Below are 27,965 nucleotides of genomic sequence, written 5' to 3' on the forward strand. Positions count from 1 at the left end.
AGCTATTCATAGTATAAGTTGAGAAACTCCAGCTCGTTATTACGTGACAGTGTTTGTACCTACATGTGTCCAAGACTCACTTGACCTTAGTGTCACCCACACAGCTCATTCACTGTCTGCTGGTGTTAAGGTCTAAAGATCAGTATTTTTAGCATAGTCTGTCAGATATGATTATGAGCCATCAGACACCATGTACAGCAGCAGCTCTTAGCTTAAAAATGCTTTTTTTTTTCAGAAAACAATTCTTGTATGCTTCCGAGATAAAAGGAGCAGGGTTTTTGGCATAGCAAGCAATATTAGTTCTTGGGCGATAACTCATGGGAAGACGCATAAAGAAAATAGTTACATCTGAGATGGTTGTACGTAATTTTTTACAGATCTCATCAGGTCTTAGGAAAACATCTTGCTTTTATATCATAAAGCACCCTTGGTTTTCTGTAAGACAGTAAGTGCTTACTGCCATTGCAAACCTGACAGGACTATACCTAATCCTGCATCTCCGTCCTAGGCTTAGAAACATGTCCCGTACTTTCTTCAAACGTGGGGCATGATCCAGGCTCGTTTCCTCTAAAAGAACACAGACCTGGCATGCCAGATGGTTGCACTGCTACTTTAAGTAGCTACATCTTTGCAGCATTCTGCATTCCCTACCACTTTTGTTTCTTTTTCTGCCCAGTAAACAATAAAAATCTAAGAAACAAAATTTTCTCAGACTGCTGTCAAGAGATCCTTGGAAACACTTGCATCTTCTGGAAAGAGAACATTGCCAGGAAACTTCCTAGACTTGTGCCAGCAACAACTGCGTGCGTTAGTCATCTTTTTCCACTGAATAGGTAGATTGCCAGCAGCGGTAGAGCAGCCTTTCTGTACCTCAGCTGTGATCTAAATGGAGAACTTTTGCAATCAGTTCACTTTTTGTGACCCAGCCAGTCCTTGGCATTTCTTTTATAGCAGCCAACAAGATGAGTAGTTTTCTGTTGTGGCAGACATACCCAGTGAGAACTAGAGTTACATTCGCTAGCCCATTTCCTGGTATCTGTTAAGTATCTAACAGTCGACCGTAGCTTAACATCTTCTCCAGTCTGTTTGGGAAAGAAGAAACCTTCAACCCTTCTTGACCTTCTGGATAGGTGCAAGCACTAGTGTGTACCCAGCAAAAAGCCAGACCCTTCCCAGAACACAGCTGTCACCTTTCAGAGGAATGACTGGGTTTGGGGAAATAAACAAAACTGCAGAATGGTATTTAGCAAGAATTTATACCTGCAAACAAACAGATAAATCTTTGCTTTGCTGCTCATGAATTCATGGTAGACATGAGCCCACGTGGAAGTTTAATTTGTGTGAAATACTGTTTAAAAATCAATCATATGGGTTTTGGGTTACAAACTGGCATAGAATTGGTTGCTTTATAGAACAGTGCAAGGCTTACAGATTTTTCGTCATTATCAACAACAATTTCCCAAGCTTCTCCACCAATTTCACGTTAGTCAGGTGAAAGGGGGGGGGCGGTCTCTAAGCATCACAACAGTAAAAATCTAGCAATTAAATTGCATCTCTGGAGAGATTGAGAGAAGTTCAGAATACCACCTGAAACGAAGAGAGCAAAATTTCTCCTTGTCTCACATCTGCTTAGTCACTACAGACTTAAAGAAGAGGAAGGGGCATATTTGCTCTGTATATCTTCCCAGATGAACCGTTAGAGGCCTTCCCTCTGTCACAACGTTAGCTAAAATGAGTAAGTAAAAGCTCTTGACGAACACGACAGGCTTCCGAGTCCATTGACTCCATTTGCTCGTACTCTTCTTCCGGTTGTTCCATGTGTCCTGTGGCCGGCGAAGACCACACGTCCAGCCCGTGTTCCAGGGAGATGTTATGAAGCACACAGCAGGCCAGAATGATGTGGCTGGATTTCTCTGGAGAATACTGCAGGGTGCCTTTCGACCCATCCAGGCAGCGGAAACGCGACCGAATGGTTCTGAACGTCCGCTCAATGACATTGTGAGTGGCAGAATGCGCCATGTTGTAACGATATTCAGCAGGTGTCTCGGGGATATGCAGAGGGGTCATCAACCATGTCTGGAGAAAGAAGGAGCTGTCACCTGTTAGCAGGGAAGAGGAGGAGGACAGGTTACGTACCTACAGTTAACCACAGATTTCAGCTCCTGACCCTTGGTTTTCTGCTACTACAGGTACAGAGTAACTTATTTCTCTGGCTAAAACAGAAGGCATGAGAAAGCATGGAAGAGTGACAATAACTCAGGTTTACAAATGGGACAACAAAATAAAGGCATTCAGTTTTACACAGGGAAATCCTGGAAGAACACGGAAGAGCTTTAAGAGAATTCTACAGAATTAAAGAGAATTACTACATAATACAGTGAAAGACAGCTGGACTAGGATCCTACATAGAATTAAAAATTGCATAATTCAGCTTAGAAAGGTGTAGGATACTGAAAACAAGCTCTTAACAGAATTAATGTAAACTAATACATACAATGATCGGACTGTATAAAACACAGATTGGAAGTTACTGTTCTAGATTTCTAAGAGAAGGATCGTCCCAACTGAATCGCAAATCTCAAGGAATCTGCAGGAAAGCAATCAAAAGTCACTTGTGCCCAGAGGCTCCAGACTCAATAAGGAGCCGATATATAATAGACTTTCCACAGAAAACAACAATGAAAAGTTGACTTACCAAGTAGCCAGCCATCTTTATGTAGCTCAGTTTCAAACTGGCTTCTAAGGGCTGCCCGCTGTAACACCGTGCAGTCGGGCAGGCTGCCTGGCCAGTGCGTTTCCGCACTCAGCAGGACTCCTCTGGCATCACACACCATCAGGCAGTTCAGAGAATGGAGACCCTTTCGGTTCACGTAGGACAGGTCCTCAGCATTTGGCGCTTTGATTGCCACGTGGGTGCAGTCAACCACCCCCAGCACGCCTGGCATGCCTGCCAGCCCATAAAAGTCGTCCTTCAGGCTCTGTACGGTGGCTTCATCTTCAGGAAAGTGAATGAACTGTGAGGCTCTTTCCACCAATGCCTCGGTTACGTTGGCAACACAGCGGCTCATGGAGGCTTGACTAATGCCAATAGCATCCCCCATGCGAGTCTGGAAGGAGCCGGAGGTATAAAAACCCAGTGCAGCAAGTATCTGTGTCTCTGGACTGATGGCCCTGGACCGCTGCGTAGGGCGAGAGAGACTGGCTCCCAGGAGATCCACCAGGTAGTAAATGAACTGTCGGGGAAAGCCGTATGTGGATACTAAATACTCATCCGTGACATCCTCCAGCTTGAAGCGATCCAAAGTCCTGTGTCCACGGCCATAGAGCAAGAGGTCGCAGTCAAGAACCGCAATAGGTACGGCCATGGCAGTCCTCTAGGGCTCCTCCCTTACGGAGCTTTCCCAGAGCCTTCACCTGCACAAAGCAAAGGGGAAGGAGACTCAGAACGGGTTTTACTGGTCAGCCTTTCAGACCCCGTTACCGTTTTCCTTTTACTCAGGTTACCCAGCGAATCTTTTCACTTCTTTGTACCTGCTTTTTAAAAAACACGGGGGTCAAAGCAGGAGGGCTCACGGCGGAGCTGGCAACTCTCCAGCCCTGCCTGGCGGGAGGGGGCCTGCAACCCACAGGGATTCCTTTGCCGTGACGGGGCGGGGGGGGTCAGGCCGGTACACCCCAGCAGCCCTCTTCCCGGGCTCGGGAACCCTCCCCACTCACCCGCCGACCGGGCCGCCTTCACACCCGGAACGGCAGAGACACGAACCGCCGGTAGCCGTGTGTGTGTGTGTGTGTGTGTGTGTGTGTGTGTGTCCCGTCCCCCGGCACCGGAGCGGCGGGCCCTTACCGGCCTGCGGCCGCTTTACCAGGCGATTCCCCCCGCCGTTCCCGTCACCCCGCCGAGGCCTCCTCGTTCGCCGCGGCAGATTCGCCGCAGCAAGGAGGCTGCCGGCAGGCGGGACGGCGGCCGCTGCCCCTCTTATCCCGGCCGCGGTTACCCCTCCTGCCGGCCCGGTGTGGCGCGGGTGGGCGGGGAAATGGCGGCGGCGGCTCCGTGTGGAAAGTGCCGCCGCGGACACCCAGGCACCTCCTTCCCTCCCTCCCTCCCTCCCCGCCCGCAGCGGATGAAAACAAACAGCGGCGGCGATGGCGGCGGCGCGGCGCAGGCCGCTGCTCTGAGGGCGCCGGCAGCCCGACCCCCGCACCCCCCCACGGGCGCCGACACCCGCGACGAGCCGCCGCGGAGCCGGCCGGCTGCGAGATCCGTCCCCGCCCCGGGCGCCGGGATCCCGGGGACCGAGGAGAAGGAGGGGAGCTGACCGGAGCCCTTAGGGCGGCCGCGGGGGGGCCCCTGGGGCTCGGAGACGGCGGCGGTTGCGGGCCCGGGGCCGCGGGGAACCCCCCGTGCCCGGGCGGGGCGCTGAGGAGACGCCGGGGCACGGCGGGGGAGCGGGGCGGCGGGCCCCCCTCGGGCAGCCGGGCCTCGGCGCGGGATGAGCCGCCGAGCCGCCAGCACTGCCGCCCCCGCGCAGGTACCGGGGCCGGGGCCGCGGAGGGGGGGGGGGGAGCTCCGGGAGGTTCTTCGAGGCGAGGGGATCGGGCCGCGGGGCTTAAGCCTTTGGCCGCGTTTTACTTTCGCTTCGCTGCTCGCTGAAGTCAGGGTTTGCTGCGAGCCGTGTCGGCTGGGCTTCGTTTTCCCAGCGGCTGGGGACCGTCAGCGGAGGCTGGGAAGGATGCGGCCCACCGAAACCTCTCCAAGTGGTGTCTCCTAAAATCAAAGTGCTTCAGAGGCTGTTCGAAATGGTAGAACTTCAGACCCCGTGGTCCCCTGTATAGTTTTCCTGTAACGTGAGTTTGCTGTCTGTTAGGAGAGGTCAGGGGTTTGCAAATCATCGCATCTTTCTTTGCTGTTAGGGCGAGCTGCGGCTCTTGGGGCACCGCCAGAGTCATTCCCATCGATTTGGTGGGAGCAGAGACGCCTTCCGTGTCAGTGAACAGGTAGGAAAGGGTCACTTTGGACTAAGCCTACGAACTGCCTACTTGCAAACCTCAAAAGTGGTGTGACTAGGCACATTGTAAGGGGGAAAAACACGGTAAATTACTGCCTTAGCTGAAAATTAGCTGGCTATGCAAATGAAGTGTAGAGCATCTCCAAATTATTGCAGGAGTGGCCTGACCTGGTGGAACCCTCCTTCTTGTGGCAAGAAGTCAGTCATTCAGATGAGCCAGGCTGTATTTAGGTGTCCGGAAGGATCATACAGGATCACCTTATTTTGCTTAAATGGTATTGTGTAATCCCGACTTTTCTGAACATGTATTCGCACAAAAGTTGAGACCTGGTGATTATATTGGTGGTTGTAGTACAGGGTATGTAGAAGCAGGTTCTGGTTTAGTCTGTATACTTTGGCCTGACAAACAAAATGAGAGGATGGACTTTTGGACTGACACCATATTTAGACCTTAGGGAAGTACAGAATGTAACTGCCGGTCAACAGGAATTACTTAATTTTGTTTTTTAAGCTGGTGGAGTGCTGGCTTTAGTAAGATATTTCCTAAACTGGGAAGTCATTTATCAGTTATGAAATAAATCTATTTCCTGATCAGCAGGAAAAATTGCCTCTTTATCAGTCAAAACTTAATCATATAGTGAACTACTATAGAGCCTTTGATTTTATCAACATATTATGTGAAACAGTTTTTCTGCTAGAATCTACTCTAGTCTTCCCTGAAAAAGATCCATAAACTTTAAAGAATGAGAGTGGTGCACCTTAAAATTTAGAACTGTTCTCTCCCTCACCCTCTCTCCAGGTTTCTGACTAACCTACTAAGAAGGCAAAATGGAGGTTCATTTTAAGTAATTGTGGGATACAGGAGTTTGACTTGTAGGCCCAGCCTTGAAACGGAGTGCTGTCTTTATGGAGATCTTTTTATAGTTGCTTATTAATGCACTCAAAATACCTGCTTGCAGTGAAGCTTCTTTGTCATTGAAGAGGATGTTCTAGGAAAGATTTCTTGGCAGTCAAGGCCATTTATCAAAGGCACTCTGTTAAATGCTTAAAAAACTTCCATGTGCTTCTTGTTTACCTGCATGATTCAACGAGGCTTTTCTGGAACTTCATGTAGGACGTTCTCAGAGATTGAATTTGGGTGCTCTATTAACAAAGAAGTTTTGGAAGAGTGGTAGGGACAAGGAGCCCGGTCTGGGGGGCACAGTCAGGTAACTGGGAACGTACAGCTGGGATGAGAGCTGTCCACAGCCCTCTCCTTACAGCAACTGCCCTTCTTGTTTCTTCCCTCTGGTCTTTTTAATATCACTCTGGGATAGGAACCATGAGTAATTACTCTGCATCGGTAAATATCTGTTTGAAAGGAAAGCCGGATGACTTTTAAGTTGTAGCAGCCATGGCTCAAAGTGAAATCGCAGAGGAGGGAGGTGATGGAAGCAGCCTGTATATACTTTCCCCAGCAGCCATAATAATGCCTGGTGTGCGTCAGGTGCTTCTGGTCCTCCCCCATTTATGTACGTGAGTGTCAAGCAGACCTATACGCTAAATTCCCACGTAGGAAACACATACTGTAATGCAAGTATTTACAAGTGTTACTGTGCACCTGTTGTGTGCCCGGGTTACAGGTCTCTGCAGGCAGCGGGGCTGCTGCTGTCAGACTGGAGCATGGCAGGCTGGTAGCTGTAGTTTCTCTGGGCTTTACCAAGGCACGAAGGGGAGGGCTCTTGCAGTTCATTGCATCATGCAAACAGGGTGCCTGCCATCAGCTTACGCTGATTTGTCCTTCTTGGAGAAGGAGAGTATAAATACCAGTAGCGTGTATAAGGCACAATGCTTAGATGTTAAACTGTTGGATAAGCCTAGTATTCTTCTCTGCCTCATAACCTTGTGAGAAAAAATAAGGCTTTAGTCAAAAGAGCCACACGTGGCAGTTCTCCTCTGAACATCTGTCTCTGACGTTTCTGTTTAAAGCAAAGTGGAGACAAAAGCAGACAAAAAAAGGCAGTAGTATGAAAATGGATGTTGCAGGAAGAGGGAGACAAAGCAAAAAGTCGTGTGGCCAAAATGCTTGTTTTTAGCTGTGAACAGCCTATGTGTAAGGATAAAGCAGTGAGGTATCAGTTTACTTAAGGGATTACTTGAGGGGGAATCGGTCATCTGTGGGTTTCTAACCTAGACCAAAGGTTATTTCCTTCTAGTTGTTATTCAGTGTAAAATTAGACAGCGTTTTCCTTGAGCTAAGCATATGCCTGGATACTGGCACTTAACAAGGAGCCGTGCTGGCGTTGCAGCCTACAGGACCCCAGAAGTTGAATAAGTTTGGTGGAACTAAGTTTAAGGCATTTCCTTCCTGTTCAGGTCAGCTGGTGGCAGCTAACCTGAGGGTACCGAGGCATTTTTGTAAATAAAATGTTTGCTGTAATTCTAGGCCTGTCTTGACTCTTAGCAAGAATGATTCTAAAGGTGAACACTGTCCTAAGCCTTAGCAGATCTCAGGTAATCACCAGAGGTCCTCCTGCAAAACTTAGGAGATGGTGGTCATCAGATGACAGCCCTTAGACATGTCAGGAGCTGAGTTCCAAGGTCCCAGTTTTCCCCTGAAATTACAGATGCCTGAAAGGAAACCTTGCCTGACACTTTCTGCTCTACTTTAGGCTCTGGTGAGTCAACTGTTGCTGGCATTTGGAGCTTGAGAGGTAAGAGTATGAATCTCCAAATGTTTCATGAATGTTACAGATAGTTTGAGATCTTGCAGGAAGAATACCATTTCTGTTGCAGCAGGGCAGAACCATGAACCCTGAATCTAAGACATGGCTCTGGTAGCTGTTTCTCTTCTTTCTAGAGACATTTGGGTATATAGTCATTAGAACTAATTCCTATACTGCGCAGAGAACCATGCTGATGATCTGCTTTGTTACGTTTCCTAACAGACCAGTGAGCCTAACACCTTCCATTAGTTCCCGAATGTCTTGCAATAGTCAATAACCAGAATTCTTTCCCAGCCCCATAAGGCAAATGTAGGTACTTTATTTGACAGCTCTTCTACAACATCAGGATATGTACTTCCTTGCACCTTTCTCCAGGGGTCGCATAGAAATGCCCTCTTGCTTCTTTTCACATTAAAAGCTAATTTGATTTCTCTTGGTATTTAAATATCAGCATTCTTTTTGCATTTTTTTAATGCAGTGTTTTATTCCCCATATCATCCAGGTTTTGTTGTAGATCTTGGGTCCCCTCAACTCTTACAGTGCTTTACTTAGATAAGTCAAAAGAATAATAACAGGTCATTCTCGCCTATTTTTTTGTAGTGGGAAGTGTCTATACTAAAAACTTTTTTTTTTTAAGTTACAGTGCTGCATCAATTAACCATCTAGCGCTTTTAAGTGCTGACTTCCTTTTGTATCCTCCACCCTGCCCCAGTAGAAAAGATCTGTAATCTCTTGTCTAGTGGAGGTAAAGGCAGGGAAAGAAAGTATAATACTTTTGATGAGGACGGTAAAATATCCAAAGGATAATTTGATAATGCATCTAATGTTGATTCACTTGTGTTGTGACTTCTCAATTTAAGTTATAATTTGTAATGAGAACAGTGCAGCGCTAGGAGATGCAGTATGAATGTAGCCTAGAAACTTTCACCTATATTAGATGTCAAGCTTTCTTTTTATCGAGTCATTCAGAAAGCAGCACTCTTCTCTATAAAATGCTCTATAAATTGCAGTACCCTTATCTAGCAGCCCTTCTTGGATGGTGCTCCTAGAGCATTACTTAAAATAGGCATTTACTGCTATTAAGTGAGATATTTTAAATAGAAGTTCTGGCTGTGTGTAGTCATTAAAGATTATATGATATTTTCTGTGTGAACAGGGCTATTACCCCCTTTGCCCTGCTGAGCTTTAATTTGTATAAATAGCGTACCTTGCTGCAAGTTCAGTCTTTGCTTAAAGATTGAATCCTGAGTAGAGTAACCTTGTGCATGGCAGCTGCTCATGCTTACTGACCTTAGACCGCCAACGTTTCTGTGATGAGCAGTGCGTTCCATAAATACGTGATGTTTGACAAGCTGCTTCAGGCTGATTAGCTGTCTCAAAACAAAAACAGCAACAGGAATTAAAAGTGATTTAATACTTTGAAGGCTTATGAGCAAAAAGTACAGTTAATGCTGCTAATTAAGGCATTTGTCCCCATGGCCTCTGTACGATTATTAACTTACACGTGAAGAAACTGAGAGACAGAAAAATTGTGATTTATCCCAGGCTGTGTGGCGTGATGGTGACAGAAATCTGATTAGTGCCTTGGCCTGCCTCACTTCACACACTGTGCAAGTTCATTGTATTGCTAGAAACAATCGGTATTTTGAAAAAACAAGGCAGGGTGAATGTGGGAGCTAAGTATTTGTTGTCAGAGCTTTCCAGAGAAGCGAACAGAGAATTTTGGTCTACCCCTTGGCAAAAATTTATCTTCTCAGTTGGTTGTAGGTAAATTTGTAGGTGCACAGGTTTACTGCAGGTACTATTTGTTGGAAGTAAAGAAGCAGCGTAGCCCGTTCCAGCAATCGTATATTATATAGATGTCAGTATCTGCTGAAATACCACTGGAATACTGTTTTTAGAATTTCAGACTTCAGAAAACAATTTGGCTTGGTTTTGACCAGTGCTGATAACTGAAGATAGATTCTTTCTGAAGCAGAGACTGCCATGTCTGATTAATAGCTTGGTATAGAATCCAGTCAGTGTGGTGTTGGGGTGTTTTGGGTTTAGGTTTTGGGTTTGTTTTTTTTTCTTAATTAAGCTAGCAAAATTGGAGAACTTGTACCCAGTTTTAATTGTGAGCCCCCTTTGTTGTTTCTTTGCTAGTGTCTTTTGCACTGACCAGATAAACTATTCATGCGTGTTTATACGTTGCACCCACCCTGCAAAGTTCTTAGCATGTTAGGATTTTGACAGGCAGAGGCCTTTGGTGCTTATAATTTCTTTTGAGGTAGCCTCTGATGGCAAAATATTTCAAAATCTTGAAATGCAAACAGAAAGCTGAAGGAAGACTTCGTTCCCATGCCTGTGCTATATTTCAGATTGCCATATGCAATGGACACTGATCTCAGTTCCCAAGACAGGAAGGACCTGGACAAGTTCATCAAATTTTTTGCTTTAAAGGTAACTTTTTCTCCTGTGGGCAAATGCTTCTTCTTTCTTGTTTAAGAAAAGCCTTACCTGCTGTGGCTAGAATAACAAGGTTGGGGTTTGGGGGTGGGGTTTTTTTTGTTTTTGCTAGAGACCAAAGCAAGAAAAGCTGATGTCAAATTTAGGAGATTTCTGAGAATAACTAGAAAAACATATTTTCCCCTTTTTTCTACCTTCAAATCCTCTTCCTTCCCCCAGCATTGTCCTGCTGTAGAATCAGTTATAGGCACTTCACACTTCTGTCAGCTTTGGGCTCCTATCAACACATCTAACCATCCAGCTGTTAGGTAGCACCTTCTGTTGGACTCTTTCTTTTCAGCCTATCTAAATTTTTATATTGCATCCAAAAGCAATAGTACCAGAATGTTCTTTTGAATTATGTTGATACGTAAGTATAAAATTTGACCTCACTGGGTACATAGATGCAAGTAGATACTCTGACAATAGCTATGTTATAAATGTACAGATTAACCCGACTTTCCTTTAGATTTCCAGGTTCAGGATATAGTTGTAAATTTTGTTTCAGTATTACCAAAACTGTGCAACTCGTGATTGCAAAATTGACTTAGTCACTTCATGTTATTACAGAGAAAGGTCAGCTTAAAATTATTTTCTGTCTGAAATGCATTTATGTATTATATGTAATAATTTAAATTTATTAGACCTGAAGATTAGCATAGCAAACTCCTCTATGTCTGGTCAGCCCTTTCTTTTTTTTTTTTTTTGACTTGGAATTTGTCTAGCTCAGGTTCTGAACTGAGGGCTCTGCTGAGCTCAAAACATGAGCGTGTATCTTTTCCTTTCTATTCCAGACGGTACAAGTAATTGTCCAGGCCCGACTTGGAGAGAAAATCTGTACCCGATCATCATCCTCCCCAACTGGCTCTGACTGGGTAAAGTCATGTTTTTTAAAGCAACTCCATAACTGTTGGGGTTTGTGTGTGTGCGCATGCACGCATGTGTGTGTGTGTTGAGAATGCAAGGTAGTTGTTATAGTCTTGTGCAGACTATCATAACTATTCACAGAATAACTACTATGTTCAGTTACGTTCATTGGTGGTGGGGGGGGTGTTTTGTTGTTGTTTACATGCAGCATGTCACTCTGGGCTCTTAAGGGCTGATAGAGGAGAGATAAATGATACGTTTCAGCACTCCTGCCAGCTAAGGCGCATTTCCAAAATCTGCTGGGGGTGGGGTGGTGAGTTCTTTTTTTGTCAGAAGTTTGCAACTCTGCAATTCAGGACTTTGTAGTAATGGGCTTTATTAAAATTGAAGAGACTCAGGATACTCTGTGGGTGAAGACAGGACTCAAGTGAGTGAAAAGGAACATGATTTTTATGGCAGGATGAAGAAAAACATTTGAATTAGCAGCCAAGGAAATATTTGCAAATATGAAAAGCTTAAGCCCATCTGGGAATTTTCTGTTTCATAAATATTTCAGTGGACACTGACCTAGTATGTTATGTATGGGTGTATGAGTCTGTCTACAGTGTACCATTAGGCAGTTTTTCAAAGAAATAAAAAAATTGAATAATCCCTTTCATTCTGCAGTTCAATTTGGCAATCAAGGATATACCAGAGGTTACTCATGAAGCAAAGAAAGCCCTGGCAGGACAACTGCCTGCTGTTGGACGGTCTATGTGCGTGGAGATTTCTCTCAAAACCTCAGAGGTAAGAATTGAGTCAAAAGAGATGCCATTTTTGTTTTACCTGAATCTTAAGTCACCTACCAGAGCTCCTGCCCTTTAGTCCAAGACAATGTGAAAATATCTTCATTTATGAAGTTAGATAGTATGCTAAGGAAAAGAAATGTACTGTTTAACAGAAGCAATTTACTGCAAATATCTGAGGCCAAACACACTAATGATAGAGCAGCAAAATTAAGTTTCTTAGACCATGATAGGCTTAGACATTCTGAGGAAGGTATTCCCTCAGGTGATCTAATTGTGCAGTGAGACTTCCAGCGCACCTTTTTCTATTATTGCATTACAAGAAAGTGGGAGCCAGGAGAAACATCTTAATTGAGAAGTGTGGCTGTTGATGATCACTAATGAGACGTGAAAAGGTTTGCGTTCTGAATTGAGCCTTTGTTTGCCATCCTTTCTCTGATCCAGGGGGACTCCATGGAGCTGGAAATTTGGTGTCTAGAAATGAATGAAAAGTAAGTGCATTCTTCACACTTTGTGTGTGTGCGTTTGTTTTAGCTGATGAAATGGGGAAGCCTGCTCAGTCCATGGTGATGACTGAGCACATACTGGCTGTGTGGCCTGGGTCACTTCAGAGGGAAATCCCCTCTTTGTCTACTGCAGCAAACTGTTTAATATTGGTGTCAAGAAAATAAACTAGTGATTTTATTACTTCTTCATTCTTCCATTACAACTAGTATGCTTCCTCAGATACAAGAATTCATATACTCAGTAATGACAAATGTTTTTAATAGTGAAAAGATGTTTCTCTCTAGTAGAAGGCTGCATGGCATTTTTCAACAATTACTTCTACAACAGGTGTCTAGATTTAAGTAGGACTCTTAGCTGGTTGGTCAGTAACAGGTAGCCACACTGGGGCTTTATTTTATCATTTTGGCAATAAAACCAACATTAAACAATTGGCACAGACTAATTTTGATTTAAAAAAAACAAGCAAACAAAAAAAAACCCAACAAGCAAACAACTTAGTTGGGAACAAAAGACTAATTTTTTCCTTTGTGTTCTATAGGTGTGACAAAGAAATCAAAGTTTCATACACCGTATACAACAGGCTGTCTCTACTGCTGAAGTCTTTGCTTGCTATAACCAGGGTAACTCCAGCCTACAGACTCTCAAGGAAGCAAGGCCATGAATATGTAATATTGTACAGGTAAAGCAGAATATGAAATTCCTGATTTGAAATACAAATAGCAGAGACTCTAGACTTGCACAGTGCAGCTGCAAATGTGGTAAAAAGGGATGAGTGATAATAAATTCAAATTATTTGGATTTAACTACTACTGATCAGTGACAGAAAAGAACTTTGGGCTGTATATCACTTTATAGCCTCCATCTGAGCCATCGAAAGAAAAATAAAGCACAGGCTGTGAAGTATTGTTGTTTGCCTACCATGCTGAGAAGAGTAAAAAATTCTACATGCAAGCACTGGTTGAATTGCTTATTAGCATCCAGTTGAGGCTTAAAAAACTTAAAGAGAAATTTCTGATTAGATTACCGTTTTCTCTTCCTTTTTCTTGTCACATGACATGTCTTCCTCTGAAGTAGCTGGAAGGTTTTTTGAGATGGGCATTCTAGCCACTTCTTTTGTGTTTTTTTTCTAAAGAGCAAAAGTAGTTCCAGCCTTTCAACTCATAAAATTAAATAAGGAATAAGGATATGTATAGCATTATGTCCCCAGTGGACCTAACACCTTTTCTTTTTCCTTTTCCTGCAGGATATATTTTGGTGAAGTCCAACTGAGTGGCTTGGGAGAAGGTATGATTAGGCAACACACACAAACTAGAGCAGAAATGTTTTCCATACTTGCTAGCCATTTATTACTATTCTTAAGTGCCATAAGGAAAATTAAGTCTGAGGTTTACATATGCTTTTTATCTGGATCTACCGGTGAAAGGTTGTGTCATAAGGTGACAGGTATAATGGTGGTACTTTGACAAAATCTAGGGTGATTGCCATTTTGACTCCAGTGATCCGTAACTGAAATAACTGAAGTCTGTTGATAAGGGGCAGGACAGGTAAAGGAGATCATGATTTACTCGGGAACAAGAAGCACTTCAGAGCAATATTTTAGACCAGGATAGGAAGTGACCTCAGAAGTCTTGTAGATGAAGCCTACCAGCAAGGCAACCTAGTGCTGCTGTTTTGTTATGGGTTCTATATGTGTCTTTGGAGTTCAGATTGCAAGGGATAACAAAAACACTATAGAAATAAGATAATGTAACTTCAGAATAGAAAAGTATGGAACATAAATAATCAGTGAAACTGATAATCATTCCTTAACCTTACAGGTTTCCAGACAGTCCGTGTTGGGACTGTGGGTACCCCAGTGGGCACCATCACTTTGTCTTGTGCCTACAGAATCAACCTCGCTTTCATGTCAACCAGGTGAGAAAATGTGATCATGCCAGAAACTGTTTTACAATAATATACTATTAAACCCCTCATATTATGAGCCCCTAAATCTTCCCCTTATGCTTATCCTTTCCTGCCGAGATTCTCCTTCATGGAGAATACTCTCTCTCATGATTAAGTCTTGCAGCAAGGCGAGTATTTGGGTAGCCCTGAGCCAGACTCTAGAACAACAAATCATTGAAGCATGCTTGGAGTTGCAGGGCTGAATTGTAAAGATGCCCTGGTCCCATCAATAGGCACAAGGGTTTTCTGTGAGGGCACCATGAATTGGGATGAGAGTAGAGAGAGGAAGCCAATAACAGCATTGCTTGTTGCCTTGCAGGCAGCTTGAGAGGACCCCTCCTATCATGGGGATTATCATTGATCACTTTGTGGACCGTCCTTATCCCAGCTCTTCACCCATGCATCCCTGCAATTACAGGTGAGGAAATACTGAGTTGAAGTCATGGGCCATGGTGAAGGCATCAATTATGCCCAAATACAGAGCCTTTTCCACTACTTGCTGACTGCATGGGAAGGGAGACTGGAGGATTAGTGTCAATCATATTGACATGGTTGAGCATATGAGGAAGGGTGACGTTTTTCTCCACACATCTAGAAGACTGAGTGCAGCAAGCCCCAGTATTTTCCCAAATTCCTTACAGAAGCACTTGGACACAAACATCTTAATCTTGGCTGTCTTTGGGAATTTGAAAGTGTAACAGTTAATCCTGCTGTAGAACTATGTGTCCAGAGACATGTATCTCCAGATATTTCCACTGGGGAAAGATCAGAGTTTAATTTCTCTTTGTAGATGGGAGGTTTGTCTTCTCTAAAATGCATGTGAGGACGCTCAGATTGGGACCAGTGGTATTGTTTGACAATGGTTCTGTAAGCACTGAAGCCAGTAGCATTAGCTGGTATAACAAAACCTTTAGTTAAAAATAACAGAGGGAAGTGTTTCTATGTGGGGATAGAAGAGGAGTGCCTGGAGAAAATTAAAGTTTTCATACCTTGTTTTCCTCAGTTCTGCCAAGTAGATGAGAGCCCTTCATAATTCTCCTTTCAAATCCACCCAAATACTCTCAACCTCCCTGCAGTGTTTGTCCCAGTGTGTTTTACTATTTGTTTGTTTTAAGGAATATTTCCAGTTAGAAAGCTTTTCTTTTCTTGCTGCTTCAGAGCTGGTGAGGACAATGGTGCAGTATACCCCTCAGTAGAAGATTCCCAAGAAGTGTGTACCACATCTTTTTCCACCTCTCCTCCATCTCAGGTAAGAGAAACGAGGCTCTTTTTACTCTTAGATAGAACAATCACTGTTAGGGAAGTGCACATACTCCTACATCAACTACTGTGCAAACTGGCAGCCTCCTGCTGCTAATTAAAATTTAATGTGTGGGTTATTTATATTGTTACACTCTTGAGTAAAACCTAGTTAGATACTAATTTCAACAAAATGCTAGGGCACTAGAAAGACTGAATTACTGAGAAAGATTAAAAGAACCTACTGCTGTAGCTGGGCTGAGATGTGCTTGCAGAGGATAGCAGTGTACTTATACATTCACATACTGATACTGCAAGAAGATGAATTCAAGAGGTTGATGCCAGGCAGCCCAAGTAGTGGGAACAGACTGACATTGAGAAAGAAACACTGAAATATCAGGAAAATGCTTACAGCACAGTCATATTTTCTACATTGCAGAATGGAAAAGCAGGAAAAAGCCAAAAGCTGTATTTGTTGGACGATCTAAAACTAGTTGGGGCAGCAGGAAGAAGTATCAGCAAACAAATTGGGTCATAGTATTGAACTAGCAACTTAATACTCTGTACTTCCACCTACCCATGAAAAGTTTCAATTTTAAGATAAAGAGATAATGGTTTCCTTCTGGATATCAAAAACCAGAAACTCCAATTCCTCCTTCTTTTACTGTCCTTAAGATACCTGACTCCACAATTCTGTATTTTGAAAACTTGGCCAGATTTCCAGTTGTCCTATAGCTTTAAATATTCAGGAATGTCCTGCCTTATTGTCCAGCCAAGCAGATGGCTTTGATCTTTAAAGGCAATATAAAGACTCTTAATCTCTTTTGCCGTCGATGTGAAACATAGAATGAAGTATAATTGGAATGCTGTTCCAAACTGAAAGAATTTGCTACGGGTCTTTCCACTGCTTCAGAGGAACTAGTATGACTGGTTTAGCAGAATGTATTCTGTATGAATGAGATAGAAATGAGCTTTTCTTACGAAGCATTTTTGTGCCAAGTGGATTTTGGGTGACAGGACGTCAGGCAATATTGAACTAATCAGCCAGCACTCACGGTAAGTCTGATGGAATAAAGCTTTTCTTACTCTGCAATATACAGCTCAGGAGATGAGTTTGTGGCCAAGTTGTGTCCTGCCTTTTCACAAAATGGGTTAAATGCAAAAGGTTTCATAAGGAAATTTCCACTGGTTTGCTTGTGCCAGTGTTCCTTAACAGTAATAGTGTATGTAAATACATTGAAGCTGACATTTCCCCAGGGGACATGAAGCTTTGCTGTCACTGAGGGGAAAAGCTTTATGAAACCAGATGAACCTCAAGGATTCACATTAAGTATGAGCCTACATTCTTGCTTTTCCTGTGGCTCATAGTTGCCATATGCTGAGTGCTTATTTATAAAGCAACTGCCAGTCTTTGTTACCACAGTTAGAATTCTAAGGCTGTCTTGGCAGAGTGGTATCTAAAGTAAATTAGAAGGGAAAAAAAAGTTAATTTCTTTCTCCAGCTTTCTATATACAGCTTAATGTGTAGGAAAATATTGGGAACTGTGTGGTTCTGTAGGCAAATTGTCCAAATCTCTGCCTGCCTTCCCAGTAGAAATGAGGCCTAACCTGCATGATACAAGGGAATAGGCGTTACCTTCACCCTGTAAACTTGCATAGCATGTCTGTGTGTGTTGTGGAGTAGCTCAAAATTCAGGAGAAAGTCTGGCCATGGGTAATACCCAGGAATGAAGCTTTCCTAAAAGTGAAAACTGTTGGTAGGAAAATGACTGGGAGACGGTATGGGACTGAACCAGGTTTGGATTGCCCTTTTTGCATTAGTACCCTCTGTGAGACAGCGTTTACTTCTGGACTGTCACTCCTGTTGACAGAGTTCTCTCTTCACATCAGTGTGTTTGAACTGCACCTTAGCCTGGGTCCCCTTTATTCTAAGGGTGCAGCACAGACCTGCCAAGATATGATCCCTCAGAATGCTGAAAGATTAGGAGTTTCTATGGATGGGGAGTATTGAAATACATGCAATCTGTACATTCAAAAAAAAAAAAAAAAATTACTCTTGGCTTTTTCTGGCATCTGCTCAGCCTTCTCCTTGCTAATTGGCTGGTACCAATTCTAATTAGCTGTGGAACAGTCTCTGGCAGTTACTTTCTGTCAGTGTTCACTGGACTCTAAAATATTACCTGAGTGGTTCACTGAGATTGGAAAACAGTCAATTCTTTACAAAATGAATGTGCTTCTGGCAATACTGAAGACTTCTGCTCTATGCGTAGGTGTGGCTGCTGCAGCCAAAACCTCTTCACTAGCATTCAGTTCATCCAACTCTTCATAGTTCTTCTCTGAAGTCCTTCTCTCTCTCTTTCTCTCTTCCCCTCTCTCACTCTGTCTCTTTTCCTTGTTTCCTCTGTGTGTCTGTGTCTGTGCACAGTGTGTTTTTACTGTCACAAAGGCACATTTTCAGACCCCTCCTCCTGTGGTGACGGACACCTTGAAGGTCCCAGTGATGGGACTGGCCTTTTCACATCAAGTGAGTTGTCAGTAGAATATGCTACACATGGCCAGATGTAGTTCTGGTATGACAGAACATATACAGGAAAGTAGAAATTTGACAGTGTGGAATGTTGGTTGTGCATGGGAAAGGCTGGTGAACCCAAAATGGGCCAGGCACATTATTGAGACTGGCTGCTTAAATGCCTTTGCAGATGAAGGTCTCCCAAAGACAGGACAAACACCCTGAAATAAACAACAGCTGTTGCAAGGATTTTTAGTGAAAGAGAAGTACTAAGGCACAGCACTGAGTGTTTTCTCTTAACAGCCAGTGTCCTTACAACGTGCACAGTCATTAGTGTTCCATTCAGCCTCATGTGAATAAAAGTGCTGTTCATCATTCACACCCCTGTAAATGATATGAGCATTGGCGCTGCTGGAGTATCACACAGAGAGCTCTGAAAGAAGTGTTCCTCTTGAGGTTAAGCAAGCTAAAACAGGAAAGTTTTATTTAATCTGACCAGCTAGATTTCTACCTGGGGTTTCACTGCTTCCAGCACTTCATTCCTAAGGCAATTTCACAAGGGTTAGCTTCCCAATTCTCTTTACGTAGCACATTTATGGGACTCTGTATTCTTTGGCTGAAGCTATCTGAACAGGCCTTGAAGATCAGCTATTTTAATGTGCAATGGGAATGGGTTCAAACAGTTGATAATGCAGTTGCTTTGGGGAAAAAAATGTTAAATATTAGCTCTTTAGTAAGTCGATGATGGCATTCATGCTTTTTCCAGTATGCGAAACAGGCCTGTAGAGCAGAGCTTCCCTGTGACTGGATGTCAGTCATACCTTGCACAACCTCCTCCTATGTGTGTAGGAAACCAGTCTTGTTTTCTTGTCAAGGCTCAGACTTAGTCCCCTGCAATAAGAACTTTTTAGAGTAATAACCTTCATTATTGATTGCAATGAAAATCTAGCATCCTTCTGCCAGCCTGAAATGCTGTGCTGTGCCTCCAACTTTTCCTGTTCCTTCTTCAGTGACTGATGATTATTCAGACTGGGGGGCATTTCCCTTCCCCTTCCTCTCTCCTCTCCCTTTGCCCTTGTTTTTTCTCTTCTTTCTTAGCTTTCCAGCTCTCGTCTTTCCTATCAGCCTGCTGCCCTGGGAGTTGGATCAGCTGACATGGGGTTTCCTGTACTCTTTGCTGGTGGCTTGAATGCTGCACACCCTCACCAGGTACTTGTAGAGGGTAGAACAACCATGGCTGGTATTGCAACCATTTGTGTCAGTTGTACATCTGAGAGAGGCTTTGAAAATAGTGCATGCTTTGGTATCCTGTCAGGAATGAAAAGAATGTAAGGTAAATATAGAGAAAGCACAACTTGCACAAGAGCTGGCTCCTCAGCATCCCTGACTTCACTGGGGTAGGGGTCATGTGGAAAAACTATGCCAAAAGAGCAGGCAGCAGACCTGTTTGCCTGCACCAGCATGTCACCGATTCCAAACTTCAGCTTCTTACAGAGCTGCTGCTCCTGTAGCTGTCCAAGCACAGCACTGTAACCTAGACATAGGGTATACTGACAGTCTTTATTGGCATATTTGCATCTGTTCATCAGACAATAAGTTGACAGAAGTTTTTTTTCTGCCTGTGATAGTGCTGCTACATCAGAGTTTTGCTGACACAATGATGGTAGAATAGAATAGAATAAACTTATTTCAGTTGGAAGGGACCTACAACAATCATCTAGTCCAACTGCCTGACCACTTCAGGGCTGACCAAAAGTTAAACATGTTTTTAATTTTTGTCCACATGTCTCTTAAACACTGACAGGCTTGGGGCATCATCCACCTCTCCAGGAAGCCTGTTGCAGTGTTTGACCACCCTCTCAGTAAAGAAATGCTTCCTAATGTCCACTCTAAACCTCCCCTGGCGCAGCTTTGAACCGTTCCCACATGTCCTGTCACTGCATACCAGGGAGAAGAGATCAGTGCCTCGCTCTCCATGTCCCCTCCTCAGGAAGCTGTAGAAAGCAACGAGGCTGTAGCAAGAGGATATGATTTTTTCTTTTTTTTCCCTCCCTCCTCTCCTTGAAGCAGAGGACCTATGGACAGAGAGCTCTGCAGTGGAGAGGAGTGGAGTAGAAAGAGAATAAAAAAGAGTTTGTATTGTGATGATCACCTTCTACTTGACACCTCTCTCAGCCTCATGGGGGCTAGAGCCCAGTCACATGCCAAAGACCCCACAAGCTAGTCCCAGTATGACAGAATCTGCTCTGTATTGCACTGTGGTGCTGGCCTGATTTTGAGATCTCTAACTTGACTGTTCCTTTCCATCTCAGTTGATTGGTCCAGGCAAAGAGGGGGGAGTTCCCCCAATTCCTAGCCAGCCTGCACATGGCACTCAAGCTGACCAAGAGAGGATGTGCACCCCACTGGATGGAGTCCACTACTCAGCAGCTACTCCTTCTAGTAGGTAGGTTGGTTTTAGATGGTTCACCATTTACGCTAGCCCATTCATAATCCTGTTAAGATAAAACTTTCTGTTTTCACCTTTTTATCTATTATTTGTAGCGTAACTACTGTCTTTCCATCCCCAAAAACAACTAGCAGCTTTCTCTGGGGCTTTTTCAGCCTTTCTCTAAACAATGATCTCGCCCACCTATTCACACTTGCTAGTCACTGTAACATCCTTGCAACTTCTGTTATCTCAACTTTAATAACTTTATTATCAATTTTAACTTTTTTTTAATCTCTCTACTGTTTTTGCTGACTGTAAAACAACAAGATGAAGTTAAGTTCACAAGCGAGTCTTAATTTCTCCAGAGATTTCATGTGAATTGTTACCAAAACCAGTTGTAGTTACTGCAACTCTGTTCACTATTTTATTAAGAAACTTTAGATGCAAAGTTACTTAAAAGGAAACACTGCAAGCTCAAATGGTCCTAAATCACCTCTCTCTCAGCTAATTAAATCCTTCCCTTTTTTTTTTTGGTCACCATATTTATTTCTTGTGAAGTCTCTCTTGGGGTCATGTAGTTCTGAGTCAGATATCTTAAGCAGAGACTTTGCTATGAGGAAACAAAAAAATCATAGTTGCACTAGCACTTTCCTGGGTATGCTATCTAAGTAGGCCTCTTGCCAGAAGACTCAAATAATTTTTTTTTGTTTTAAATTTCTGAATACCTGTGGTAGGAAAAAAATCAGGTCATACAAATAACTAATAGCCATGCAGTGAATTAATCATACTGGCAGTGGCTGTCATGATGCATTAGACTGCTGCCTTCGTAACCTGAGTGACAGATACAATTCTGGTTCTTGCCCTCACCTCCTGACAGATCTGTGACTACTGCGTTACTGAAAAAATAATAGTGACGAACAGGAATTGCTGTGAACATGCACATACTGAAGTTAAAAGTCCATCTCCAAAAGAAAAGCGTATTTCAGCTGGCAGCAACTTTTCATTGAACTAAATAGTTTTCGTCCAGCTTTAAACAAAAATCTGATTCCACAAGTATCCCACTCCCCTTTTGTGCTCATGACTGAGGAAGATGTGGTACAAGGACAGAGATTTCTGTTGTCCTTCTTCCAATACCAGGAGTAAACCTGGAAAAATTAAGGAGTCTTGTGAAGCATGTCATTTGTCCATATTGTTTGTGCAGTGAGTCACTAATTAGTCTATTTTCCTCCCCCAGCGAGGACACAGAAACAGTATCAAACAGCAGTGAAGGGAAGTGTGGCTCCCCACATGACCTTTTGGAGACCATCTTTATCCGGAAGGTGGGAGCTTTTGTCAACAAACCCATTAACCAGGTAACTAGCAGTAGATCTTCTCAGAGGGCACCATAATACCCTCCTTCTCCCATCTGTCCTTATACAGAGGAGCAAAAAGCACCACAATGCCAGGGCAACCCTGGAGACTGAGAGGGCATATTCCTGCCTGCTGCATTTCCCTACAAAGTCTTGTCATAGGCTTGTTTTTCATAAAATCCTTGAATCCTTTCATAATATCCACTGAATTTGCCCCACTTTACCAACACTCTGTTTGGGTATGGAAGACTTGATACCCTACTTGGGTCTCACAATGATCTGCCACTACCACAGGTTCATGAACTGGGGAAGCTGGTAGCAAGCCTCCCTTCCTTGAAGGGACATGCAGTAGACTAGTGATGAACTGGTAAGCAAGCATTTAAGCTCAGCTAGGGCAGCTTAGAGGTCTGCCCAGTTCCTAGGGCTGCTCTTCTAGGCCTTTTGGATGGATGAAGAATTGTTTGACTTTGTAGCGGTTCATTAATCCTTGCCTGTATTATACAAGATGTATATAAGCAATCCCACCTCAGGGTATGTATCTGCATTAGGTCAGCTGAGTACAATCTCTCTATTTTATGCCTTTTAAATGAAGTTGTCAGCCTCCTGCCTAGCTGCTGACGTGATCTGGGGCAATTTTTAGCAGGCCTGACAAAGACTTTGAATATCCTTTTCTGTGCTGGGTAAGCAGAGCATCTTAGTGAAATTCTGTTTGCTGAATCTCCTCAGGTGACCATGGCCAACTTAGACATTCCTTTTGCCATGTTTGCTCCCAAGAATGTTGAGCTGGAAGATAACGACCCCATGGTAAGCCTCTCCCAGAGGTATAATATGTGCCTTCTCAGCATCCCTTATGCAACATCCGTGCTATTCCCTACCTTGAATACACTTTGGTTTTTGAGCAAAGAACTAGTTATTATTTAGATTTGTTTGGTTTCAAGAAGTCTCCTGCGTTGAGTCTTGGGCTCTCTAGACATGCAAATAACAGTATGTGTTTGCTGCCCCTGCTGTAGCATGTGGTTGTTGTCCAACCTCCTAACTACCCCCACACTGTCAAAATACACAGACAGATATGATCATAAGATCAGTACTCACCGTCTTTGATTTCTTGGGCAGGTCAATCCTCCTGACTCCCCAGAAACTGAATCTCCTCTACAAGGCAGCTTACACTCAGAGGGCTCCAGTGGCAGCAGCACAGGGAACACCCACGACGACTTTGTTATGATTGACTTTGTAAGTGCCCTCATCGGTGCTCTCACGTAACACCTCCGTCTTAAATGGGCTTCAGGTGCTGGTACAATGGCAGATGATGTAAGAGTAGTTTTCAGTAGGGGTGGAAAAGAGCCATGGTTCCAAACTAGAGCTTGACAGTCCCAAAACTGCAAAGACACTGATACTTGGAACCAACAGCTACAAATTAAATACTCTTTCAGTTCCCTACCAACACCTGGGCTCGGCGTCCTCTCTCTAATGCCTAAAGGAGCCAGATTCCAAGGAAATGCTCTTTTCCAAGTGCTCAGGCAAGCACATCTTGGCTGTTCTTCAGTTATTTAATCTGCATTATTGCTACAACAGTTGTAATGCCAAGATGTTTACTGGTAGCAGGTAATGTGGCAAAAGGGAAGCCAGTGTTTCTGAATGGGAATTAACGGCAGCATCTTTGGTTCTAGAAACCAGCATTTTCAAAAGATGACATTCTTCCAATGGACCTGGGGACATTCTACCGTGAGTTTCAGAACCCCCCTCAACTCAGCAGCCTCTCCATTGACATTGGAGCGCAGTCCATGGCGGAAGATTTGGTATGGAACCCTGAAATTTCTGTTTGCGGGAATCATATGTACTTTATAATGCTGTCCCCATTCCTAGTTTGAAAAAAGTCGTTATCTTCATAGACTCATAGAATAGTTTGGGTTGGAAGGGACATTTAAAGGTGATCTAGTCCAACCCCCCTGCAATGAGCAGGGACATCTTCAACTAGATCAGGTTGCTCAGAGCCCCGTCCAGCCTGACCTTGAATGTTTCCAGGGATGGGGCATCTTTCCGCTCTCTGGGCAGCCTGTTCCAGTGTTTCACCACCTTAATTGTAAAAAATTTCTTCCTTATATCTAGTCTGAATCTACCCTCTTTTAGTTTAAAACCATCACCCCTTGTCTTATCGCAACAGGCCCTACTAAAAGTCTCCCCATCTTTCTTACAAGCCCCTTTTAAGTATTGAAAGGCAGCAGTAAGGTCTCCCCGGGCCTTCTCTTCTCCAGGTTGAACAACTCTCTCAGCCTGTCTTCACAGGAGAGGTGTTCCAGCCCTCTGATCATTTTTGTGGCCCTCCTCTGGACCCGCTCCAACAGGTCCATGTCTTTCCTGTACTTCTCAGAAGAGACACCCTGCCCAAAGGGGGTCCCTCACTAACATGTTCCAGACAAATGCAGTTGTTTATGGCACACCTGAGCTGCTGAAAGCTGCTGCCGCATGCTCGCTGTGGCTGTCATTGAAACCCCCAAAATTAATCCTACCTCTGGCGTGTCAGACTTAGTGGCAAACTAGGCCTGATCTTGCAGCCTGAGCAGAGGTAAAATCCTGGAGTGGCTGGTAAAAGTCATGTCTGGGTAAGTAAGTGCTGTATTGGGCTTGCAGGCGTTGTAACATACTGTGGGGAAAAACGAACACCAAAGGCCAAGAGCTGCAAGTGACTCAATGAAAGCGGTGACACGAGCAGGTTATTGTGCTGCAGCTGGTGGTGGGAATTGCACAAGGCGAGGCCCCAGTGCACCTACTGTTCCTGCAGAACAAACACCCTCTGGGCAGGGTGCCCTTCTCAGGGTCACTTGCTGGATGCTGCCAGAGGACTCCTGGTTTTGTGCACGTGGGAAGAGGAGCCCAGAGCAGTGGAGAGGGGTTGCATGACAGAATTTTTACCTTAGTGTGTGTTTAAAGCTTCCTTTTATCTGCTGTGAATGAGGCCTGAACTGTATCCTTCTTTACCCTTCCAGGATTCGTTACCAGAGAAGCTGGCAGTCCACGAGAAAAATGTCAAAGAGTTTGATGCCTTTGTAGAAACCTTGCAGTGAAGCTGTTTTCCAGTTTTGCTGCAGCAGTTCTTCCTCCTCAAGGCACCCTGGAGAATGAGGTCAACAAATACCTGTATCGCCCCTGCTCTGCCTGTTGTCTCACTTTGACTAGTTCCTTCCATCAAGTGAGCTTTCTTTGATTGCTCTCTTCAATAGCAGATACATACAGCTCATCTGCTGATTTTCCTCAACTACACCACCGCATAGTTCTGGACCGCTTTTCCTGCTCACAGTTGGTTTTGAATTTAAGACTTCAGTAGGGACACAGGAAGTCAAACTCCAATGTATGAAACTTAATTTCTCCTCAGTCTCTGTTCTGTGTGGAGGGGCTTTGTGAAATGTTGCCATATGCTTCCTCCAAAGGTCCTGTGGTATAAGTTCCCTAGGTATAGCTTCTTGCTAACAGACTTTTTCCTACAGTCTCCGATCCTGTTAAAGCATAGAAAGCTTTGGCTCATTTCCAGGGTCTGTGAGTTCAGCAGATTCAACAGTTTTAAGTCCAGGACATCCATTCTGCAGAACAGGGCGTTTCATCCTGACTTCAGTGTGAGTGCCTGGAGCCCAGGGAGAGACATCAGCTTTGGGACCTGTGTAATACAAATTACCTTTGTTTTCCTGCTTCTAAGGAACTGGGTCTCTACACAGTCATTTTGTGTGAGGCCTTCTATTATGCTGGCTGATAAGCAGGAATGAAACTACAGAAGCGCTTTCCACATTTCCTTCCTGAGTGTACTGACACTCGGCCATGCTGAGTTTACCAGTGTTGACTGTTGGCAAGCCTGCATGTAGCAGCTGTGATGATGCTGAATTCATAGTCTCTGCTTCTGAAATGTAACTGTAAATACTAGGAATCCTATTTCTTTAGGGTTATGTAACTAGGAGTCTTAGTCCAAGATTCTTTCCTCTAACCCTTGCAAACCTTCCTGCTTTATGGTTAATAGATGATCTTAAGAATCAAGAAATATTTATTGCTTTTAAAGAAACCTATATTTAAAAGATGTTCTGTTTTCACGTAGTCGTGCGGGTCATTCTGCCCAGGATCACTGCAGACAGCAAGTGTGCCATGGAACCCTGGCCAGTGAGACTGGTCTCTCTTTGCAGGAAAATATCCAAGATATTTATTTTCTAAGACAGACTTGATTATTCTAATATAATACTCTGTTTTGGGGACTATGTGTCCATTACATCCAGTCAGGGCCCATTGATGGAATGAAATGCACACATCAGTGTAGTGGAGTGGCAGGGACTTGGTAAAAAGCTGCATTCTGATAGGCATGGATGAATTTGCAGTGTTCTTCAGCCATTCAGAAGGCAGCTTCTTTAAAGAAGAAGCACATTTTTGGGGAGCTTATGGTACTTTTTAATCAGCTGGCTTTTGATTAGCTGAAATTTTATTTTTGTAATGATCTGGCTATCAAGTGTGACTGGCTGGCAGTGCTCTGTGGTTGATTTGGCTGTTGTGTGTCTTTTGCCTGATGTAAGGATGGGAGGAGAAACAGTGACACTAAACAGAAACTTAGATAAGGTAGGTCTTCTTGTGGTTCTCTCTCCCCCTCCCAAACTAGAGTGAGCAACTGCAAGACCCCTTACTGTCCTAAACCACTTCTTTTTTTCTTTCTTTGTCCAGAAGCGGGGTTGTGTTGCCTCAGTACTGAGGAACCATCTTAATTTCCTTAGAGTGGCTGAGTAACCAGCCTTCCAATTAGTGCAATGTGGCAGTTTCTTCAACTTAGCTGCATTCTTAATTGAAAGAGATTGCTAGCAGCTGATGGGGGAACCCCACCTCCTCTCTAGAACACTATTTCTGTGCCACTGCTAGAGCAAGGGACTAAGTTCAGAATGGAGCTTATTGTAAGGTCAGAGCAACACAATGCTTTGTACTTTACCAGCTTTTTTGTTGAGTGATGTGTTTGGTGGGAGGCCATGTGAGCTCTAAAACTCAAGGTAAGAGCTTTATTGAAGGAAGGCTACCCACCAGAACCTTTTTAGCTTACTCAGCCATTTCAGCTTTTCAGTAACCTCACAGAAATTGTTTAGTCTTTGCAAAATAAGATGCACAAACATTTAAGAAAGCTTCCAAGATAAACAGCTCACGTGAGTGCTTAAGTTACATGGGCTTTAACAAATACTTGATCCCTGCAGCCAGAGCCCGCTTCTTTTACAGGTGGAAAGGGTCACAGAAGGGTGCAGAAACACAAGGAATTAATGGATCAGCTGGCTCTCACCTCTGCTCAGGAAGTTGGTCTCTGCCATCTTGTAGGAAGTAGCTCACAGGCAGGTGGTTGCTGTCACCTTTCTCTTAATGTTACAGGCTGTACTTGGGAAAGTGATACTATCTGGGCTGCAAAGCAGCAGGGATGGGGTAAAGTGCTGGTTCACACTAGATTCACGGAGTAAAATAGACTAGGTTGAACTTCATCTAGCCAGTGCTACTGCTGTCCTCTTCTCACACTGACAAGCTGCAGAGTTGGCAGAAAGCATGCCATTCTTGCTAATCCTGTCCAGGAGGTCTCCTGAGCCAAATACTTGTGCTCATTTGTTGATGCAGTTCCTAACATAGCTACAGTTCCCACATCTCGTAAGGCAGAATGTCAGTGTAGCACGTTTTTTCTACTTCAAAAGACTGGCAATTTGCCTATATAAGCTGCTAGTGTTGAGCTGGATGGCCATAGCAATAAAGAGATTCTCTCGGGCTGAGTTATGTGCCTCTTTTCTGGACATTCCTCAGTTTCAACACGTAGTTGCTACATCTAGGCTCCGAGTTCCCTGACCACTGCACAAATGCTCTGCTTCAGGAAAGATCTAGCTGCTGCTGTGGCCTGCCACAGATTGTGTTATGAAGGCTGTTTATTTTAGCAGCTGTCTGCTCGATTCTATATTAAGGACAGTATGTATGTAGCTGCTGATTTACAGATACTTTGGGTGAAGGGGAAGGCTCCTAAATTGTATTGTTTTGGAAACAGTCTCCAATGTACTTCAAGTATTCAAAGAATTTCCAATAAAACTTTTACGTAAGCAACACACTGTCTGTGCTTTTCTCCACATGTGCTGACAGGTCTGGGACAGTCCCAACA

At 43.9% G+C, this 27,965-nt stretch overlaps 2 protein-coding genes across 18 annotated transcripts; one reads left to right on the top strand and one right to left on the bottom strand.

The window, feature by feature from the left end:
- Positions 1–354: 354 nt before the first annotated feature.
- HARBI1 (harbinger transposase derived 1) lies at positions 355–3,985 on the bottom strand. Of its 4 annotated transcripts, none has more exons than XM_069784533.1 (3): positions 3,845–3,985; positions 2,696–3,414; positions 355–2,099 (listed from the first exon to the last, which is right to left on the bottom strand). In XM_069784533.1, exons 2-3 carry the CDS (start codon positions 3,363–3,365, stop codon positions 1,723–1,725), a joined length of 1,047 nt encoding a protein of 348 aa, XP_069640634.1. In that variant the 5' UTR covers positions 3,366–3,414; positions 3,845–3,985; the 3' UTR covers positions 355–1,722. The 4 variants fall into 4 exon arrangements, with proteins under 4 accessions (XP_069640634.1, XP_069640635.1, XP_069640636.1 ...); XM_069784534.1 differs by having other exon boundaries at positions 3,764–3,955; XM_069784535.1 differs by lacking the exon at positions 3,845–3,985 and adding an exon at positions 3,718–3,778.
- Positions 3,215–27,912, top strand: ATG13 (autophagy related 13). Of its 14 annotated transcripts, XM_069784514.1 has the most exons (19): positions 4,096–4,529; positions 4,912–4,995; positions 10,072–10,153; positions 10,993–11,073; positions 11,732–11,851; positions 12,295–12,341; positions 12,896–13,036; positions 13,601–13,641; positions 14,175–14,271; positions 14,621–14,719; positions 15,460–15,550; positions 17,966–18,064; positions 19,148–19,258; positions 20,362–20,495; positions 21,715–21,832; positions 22,556–22,633; positions 22,943–23,059; positions 23,497–23,625; positions 24,814–27,912. In XM_069784514.1, the coding sequence occupies exons 3-19, from the start codon at positions 10,085–10,087 to the stop codon at positions 24,889–24,891; spliced, it is 1,650 nt and encodes a 549-aa protein (XP_069640615.1). In that variant the 5' UTR covers positions 4,096–4,529; positions 4,912–4,995; positions 10,072–10,084; the 3' UTR covers positions 24,892–27,912. The 14 variants fall into 14 exon arrangements, with proteins under 14 accessions (XP_069640616.1, XP_069640619.1, XP_069640615.1 ...); XM_069784515.1 differs by lacking the exons at positions 4,096–4,529; positions 4,912–4,995 and adding an exon at positions 3,215–3,355; XM_069784512.1 differs by lacking the exon at positions 4,912–4,995.
- Positions 27,913–27,965: the final 53 nt, after the last annotated feature.

This window comes from Haliaeetus albicilla, chromosome 5 (assembly GCF_947461875.1).
Source record: "Haliaeetus albicilla chromosome 5, bHalAlb1.1, whole genome shotgun sequence".
Taxonomy (NCBI): domain Eukaryota; kingdom Metazoa; phylum Chordata; class Aves; order Accipitriformes; family Accipitridae; genus Haliaeetus; species Haliaeetus albicilla.